A 6,997-nucleotide genomic window follows, 5' to 3' on the forward strand; every position below is an offset into this window, starting at 1 on the left:
GGGTCATCAAATATTATGAACACCTTTTAGAAATATCATCAAATTTCATTGTATTTATTTTTTGACTAATAATAATTGAAGAGTTCTTATTATATTTTGCACTTAGTATGACCTATGACTCAAGCACTTAAAGGAGGAGTGGAAGTAAAATTCATTAAGATAAGGACATACTCACAAGAATACACACAATTTGAGAAAAGATTTTATTCAAAACTAAAATTGGATCTTCCTTATTTTCTATAGATGATTCCAAATATGTGCTTTAAATAGATCTCATTAAACATAAACATTAAAATGTCTACCCTACTAAGATATTGTTTAATACAACATGCTAGTACTCTACATTTAATAAATTGTGTATCTCATCATTCAAATTTATAAATAAAAATAAAAATCTCTTAATATGAATTCAATAGAAACCAAAAATTATATTTTAATTGAAAATAATTTTACTCAGCCAAACTAAAAGATTACTCTGATTTCAGTTGAAAGGAATTATAATAAAAATATAAACTAAAATTATACTTCAAAAACTAGAAAGAATTGCCAATTTAAAAATATGATTTTTCTTTCAAAGTCGCTTGCTGTCTAATTTACAAAAAAAAAAACATTTAATTCAAATACGTCAGCCCTTACAACTTCAGCAGGGACTAAGCTGCCTTGTATTCTTATTTTTCATATAGAAAACCATAATTTAGCAATTTACATAATTTAAGTCTGCATATTTGGCCTGCTTGGTACATACACACACGAAAAATCCTTTATTTGAATAGACAACTACACAATGTGCAACATGAATGCGATTTTAGAACCGAGACACTGCACAGGCACACACAATTCGTTATATACTCGCGAATAGTTCAAGAGTCGCAGTTCTTACGTTACTTTCTTTATTACTCATTCTTTCATGCATGAATTGTGAGTATACGAAAGGCTTGTAACGCCTTGGGTTGTTGTCGTCCACAAGCTCCTCAGGTGCCCAGATTTCTGTCTCTCCAGGAAAAGAACTGAAGAAGGCAATTGACATACGATCTCTACAACCTTTACACACAACGCGATGCTCTGCGCTGCGGTACCGGCCGTTAGTCCACGCCTGCAAACATATTCATCGCTCTTTGTTAAATCTTATCAGACCATAATTTTTAAAGTGACAATTAAAATGGTAGGGGAAGAGAAAATTCCATACCTTGAGGGAGTCCCCAACATTGACAACAAATGAATGAGAGAGAGGTTTGACGTTGAACCATTCACCGTCACGAGATCGAATCTGAAGGCCTCCTACATCATCTTGATAAAGAATTGTGAGGCACCCCGTATCTGTATGGGGGAGGAGCACCTGCTCCCCGATGGACAGGTTTTCCAGTGAATAGCCGTTTATACGCAATACTTTTCGGCAGGTTTCGAAGTAATTGTGGTAGTAAACCTCAGCATCCAATCCCAGGCTTGCCAGAATTAGTCTTGTGATTTTTCGTGCAAGATCTGAGACACACGAAACGTACTTTGCCATTGCTTCGCTGCCAAAATATAAAGCATGAATTCAAGTAATTAGACATAGCCGAGTCAAGTGGCATTAGAGGAAGGAAAATGAAAGATGAATAACATACCATAAATTGGGGTTCCCTTCAGGACACAGCTTTGCATACATCTGCTCAAACGAACCTTGACTGGTGAAGTCTTGAAGGTGAAAGGACTCATAATTTCCTTTTCGGAAGTAAGAATCGAATGGCTTACCAGATGAGGCTTTGTCTTTGACCTCGGTAGGCATGGACAATAAATTACGGCTACCATTCTCAGCCTTTTGCAGAAGATCAACTGGAATTCCATGATTGACAAGTTGGAAAAATCCCCATTCTTTGCAGGCCTCTCTGAGTTTGGCGAATTCAGGATGATATTGAAGTTGGTCCAGTTCCTGAGCATCCAACTCTCTAGGAAATTTGGAAATGTCCACGACGGGGAGAACCACTTCGGATACTGTGGCTTCAAGGGATGAAGGCATTATGTATGTTGCGGCAATAACACGGTAGAAGAATGGGCAGTGCTTTATCTCGCTTCATGTTGTAGTTCCTTCCATTTAATAACCTGCTCCAAGGTGAGATATTTTAGAGTAGATTGGACATTTCGTAAAAAATAATGACCACCTCTAAAACTGGAATCTTTCGTTAAGCCAAAGAAACAAATTGCTGACAGGGAGGGTGGTTATATCTAAGAACAGTTTGGCTTAAAAGTAGAAATATACGTAGAAGCAGCATAAAACTTTGTCAAGTAGTGTTGATAAGAGTTAACACCGCATTGATATTGTCAATGGTGTGACCAGTTTTCTTGGTATTTTCATTTGGCTCTATTAATGCGATGGAATTTAATAAGCAATACTGCATTGGATGGGTCGGGAGTCTAGACTTGTGCTGCCGGATCTGGTTTGCCCTAGACTTTGCTTTCCCCGTCGTTGTGAGAAACTTGATTCAATAAGTTTCATTTTATATATCTTTTGGTTCATTGTTTTATTATAATTTTTTATATGGTCTTGTGCTCAGCGAGCTCTTATGTTATGATTTAATGATGATATTAAGTGCCGAGGGTTGTACTTTTATCCAATGAGTAATATGTATTTTAAATTGGTTACAAATTAAATTTCTTGTCATTTATGCGTCTTATTGCTGGTGATGGGCAGAGCTCGTTATAGTGACTGATTTTTTTAATTTTTTTCATAATTTCTAACTCATGACTAGGTCATAGCAATTCTAAGGCTGATGTGTTAGTGGGACTTGGAAATTTTATCTAATATTAACAACAATTCAAATATTTAGTGCCTCTTTTAATATTACAATAAAGTGAGAGCGTATGCTAAGGTAGAGTTTAATCACATGGATTGTGTTGAGGGTACGCTAAGGTAGAGTTTAACCACATGGATTGTGTTAAGTGTGGTTAGGGTTAGTTTAGGGATAGGTTCTTTTATGATGTCTTAGATTAAGTTAACTCCTTTTCTTTTTATACATTAGAATACCCATCAATTTTAAGGCCTTAATTGAAATAGAGAAATAGATTAATTGTTTAATCTAAAGGACTTTGAATCACTTAAAAATAATAATATCATTTTATTTAACAAATATATAATCAAAACTTATTTTACCCTAATAAAAAATAAATATATAATCATTTTTGTTTGTAGTTCATCCATTTAAATTACTTTTTGATGAATAATATTGCAGTTTTATGAATATACAATATTAGTAAGTTTTACTGATGTCATCAAATAAGAGATTAATATTTATGAGATATATATAAGGATAGACATTAGAAAGAAAAAGAAAGAATCCATACTTAATTGTGATATATACAAATCATATATGTAATGCAAACCAAATGGTAAATTGATAGTTAGGAAACTAGATAAACATTTAAGGTCATTTGCATACATATAAATGTAAGTATACTTAATAAATATATCTATCTCAATTACATAACACAAAGCTCTATTATTATTTCAAGATTATAAAAATAATGTAAAGTAACCAAGATTATAATAACAATTATTTCTTAAAAAATTTAGGGCATTGCATAGTACCAATCTAAGATGATTTCGAAATATTAATCTTTTGTAAGTATGAGTTAGTACCTCAAACAACTTATGGTTTATATCATGTATATAATATTGATAAATATTAATGTCTAATACATCTATGAGTGGTATTGACTACAAATCATGAAAGGAATGGGTATTCTAACTTTGCATGTTAAACATGCACATGTATATATAGATGCCATCAATCCTAGATAGGAGTGTCGATTATAGAGATTTCACTTGCCACTACTCTCTTTAATAAGAGTTTACAACATTAAATATTATGCATTAGTTATGCTAACAATATTTTCATCCTTATTTATCTTGACTACATATTATCAAGACTATTTTAATTAATATGCTTGTTACATTGAATTAACTACGCAAGTACACTACTTTATGCACTCACCTACCTAATGGAAACAACACCATCATTCACGATGACTCAAACTTATATTTAGTGTTGAAGAGATGGGATATTTGGTCATGGTAAAGCATTATGGAGACATTTACGAAGATGATGAAACTTTATTAAATATACTATATTTAATCATCCCTGATTAACTTCAATTATCTCAATAAGTTGTTTTCCTTGATAAGTGATGCACAAGGGGTATCTTCAAATACAATATTTAATCATCATGTTAGACATGCAATTGTTTAAGGTTTTTTCTATTCATAAGAAAAAATAATTAGTTTGTGATATCATTTCACATGAAATTATTTTTTGAGCATAACAAAGAGGGAAAGAGAGGGAGAGAGAGATCAAGGGAGATGCAAAAAACAATAGAGAGATATATTTGGGGGAGGGATGAAGGAAGAGGGAGAGAGATATATTGAAGGAGTTAGAGAAAGAGTTAGACAAGTAGGTAGGGAGGGTGTTCATGAGAGAGAGGGGGAGGGAAAGTTAGTTAGAGAGATATATGTGAGAAAGAAATTGGAAAATTTTGCAGAGAGGGAGAGAGAGATCAAGGGAGATGTAAAAAACAATAGAGAGAGATATTTGGGGGAGGGATCAAGGAAGAGGGAGAGAGATATATTGACGGAGTTAGATAAAGAGTTAGATAGGTAGGTAGGGAGGGTGTTCATGAGAGAGAGGGAGAGGGAAAGTTAGTTAGAGAGATAGATGTGAGAAATAAATTGGAAAATTTAGCAGAGAGGGAGAGTGTAAGAGAGGCAAATATCTAAACAGATTTAGATATAGAGTTATCGAGGGGTGGAGATACATAGAAGAGAGAAATAAAGTAGATATTGAAGGAGGGAGGGAGTAGTAAGGAGTGAGAGAGAGGGGGGGAGAAATAGGGTAGAGAGGGAAGAAGGTAGGGACAAAGAGGTAGGCAAGGAGAGATAGAGAGAGATGAGAAAAATAATAGAAGGAGGGAGTGAGTCAGAGGTATGTAGGGAAATAGAGAGACATGGAGAGAGTAAGAGAGAGAGCTAGAGAGATACAAGGGAGATAGGGAGATAATTAGAGTGGGAGAAAGATATAGAGAGGTGAGAAAAAGGTTAGAGAGGAAAGGATGAAGGAATAAAATTGTAGAGAGAGAGAGAGAGAGATAGAGCACATTAGAGAGACAGGGATGTAGAGATAGGAAGAAAGAGAGAGGTTTGGTAAAATTTAGATAGAGAAAGGGAGATTGAAGGGGGAGAAGGAGGAAGTTGTAGAGAGATGGAGAGTTAGATAGAGAGAGATGTAAGACAAATAGTGAAGAGAGTTTTCTTATATATTATAAAATATCATATTTCATGTTCCACAAAATCCCCTCACATTATGTGGAACATGAAACACATTGATATTTTGTGTTTGACAAAATGTTGTTGCCACACCTAGGAACCTGACTTGCAAACCAAAACAACCTCTGCAAAAGAAAAAAGAAGCAACACGAGATTCTATTTCACCAATCAATGAACTATTTCATTGATGAGAATGATATATACAAATGTACAAACAACCTTGTATATAAAGTAGGGATGAATGTGGAAGTGATGATCAACATTCACCTAACAAATAAAAAAATTAAATGAATCTAATACATCATTGGCTAATTTACAACTATACAAAACTAAATAATAAATATTTTTAACAAAATAAACTTAACTAAATATGCACAAAATAAAGACATACACCAACACCCCACCTTAAGTGAAACTAAAGGAGAAATAGATATAAGAGATATAATTATCAAATAAAAATGCAATGTGCAATATGAGATGCATTATGGGTACTAGAAATAATGTCATAGTAGGTACCCATGTACAAGTATAATGCAATACAATGAAATATTTCACAACTATAAAAAGGGAGAAAAACCAAGTGGGAGAAAACTCCTATCCAACAAAGAGAAAAAAAATATGTTGGAAGGAAGAAAAAAGGTGAAAGGAAGGAGGGCTTCTCAAGGCCACCCAAGGATAAATTATTTCATCCATAACATCAATCATAACTGAATATATAAAGGATATGCCAAAGGTTTAGTGAAGTTGTTTGTGACCTAATGCTCTGTAGAAAAATAGAGAGCTTTATTTAGGCTTTGATTAAGATAACATACAACATAATTAGTAACCTTAGATATCAGAAATGTATGGGTTCCTAATATCTTGAATGAGTGCACTATACTAATGAGCAAATCCTCAAATTTTCATGTATTAAATTATCCTAATAGAATAAATACAACATAACTATGAATAAATAAACCATAAACAAGAGAGATTAATAAATAAAAAAATCACATATATGAGTCAAGTAAGTTGTAAAATGGTAGGGAATGTGTGATGTAGGCTCTCTCTACGCTTCAGAAAATTCTCCTCCAATCTTGGTGCCTCATTGGGATCTTATTGTTGTGTTCAAGTCACAACTCGCATGCCTATCCAGTATCATGATCTCATACACTAGCCACCACTTCTAGACCTCTCAACTTGTTTAGTAGTTAGAAACTAGTAATGAAATCATTTTCCCCTTTTAAGCATTTTAACAAGATTGAATAGTTTAGAAGACTATCTAGAAGGATCTATACCCTTCAAAGATGCACATTAAATTTTTTTTTCTCCTTGGCCAATGTAGGGAATTATGTTTACTAAAATTAACTTGATTGAGCTACATGAATTTCATCTTATAAAAAAAATTGCATTCAACCAAAGGCACAAATAGCTAATATTAAGATCTAGCTAAAAATAATAATTTGGTTTTTCTTGTTAATATAGACTAGTCAACCCCTTGTTAGGTTGTATGTGGAATTGAATTATAGGCTTGAGAGTTATGGCATAGGATTCTTGGTGGGATGTATTTAGGGGACAAGCTTGGTTAACTACACACCTATCCATATAATTTATCTAATAATAAATATCACTTTCTCTCATTTGACTCCCTCACCATTATTAATTATGGTTAGATTTATATTTAGTTGTTCTAAAGAACAAATCATTGTTATGCTAGTACAATGG

At 33.3% G+C, this 6,997-nt stretch overlaps 1 protein-coding gene across 1 annotated transcript; it reads right to left on the minus strand.

Moving 5' to 3' along the window:
* Window positions 1-571: 571 nt before the first annotated feature.
* On the minus strand, window positions 572-1,996 carry LOC131057228 (2-oxoglutarate-dependent dioxygenase DAO-like). Its single transcript, XM_057991415.1, has 4 exons — window positions 1,605-1,996; window positions 1,187-1,514; window positions 850-1,093; window positions 572-588 (listed from the first exon to the last, which is right to left on the minus strand). Exons 1-4 carry the CDS (start codon window positions 1,994-1,996, stop codon window positions 572-574), a joined length of 981 nt encoding a protein of 326 aa, XP_057847398.1.
* Between the last annotated feature and the right edge of the window lie 5,001 nt (window positions 1,997-6,997).

This window comes from Cryptomeria japonica, chromosome 8, assembly GCF_030272615.1.
Source record: "Cryptomeria japonica chromosome 8, Sugi_1.0, whole genome shotgun sequence".
NCBI classification, from domain to species: domain Eukaryota; kingdom Viridiplantae; phylum Streptophyta; class Pinopsida; order Cupressales; family Cupressaceae; genus Cryptomeria; species Cryptomeria japonica.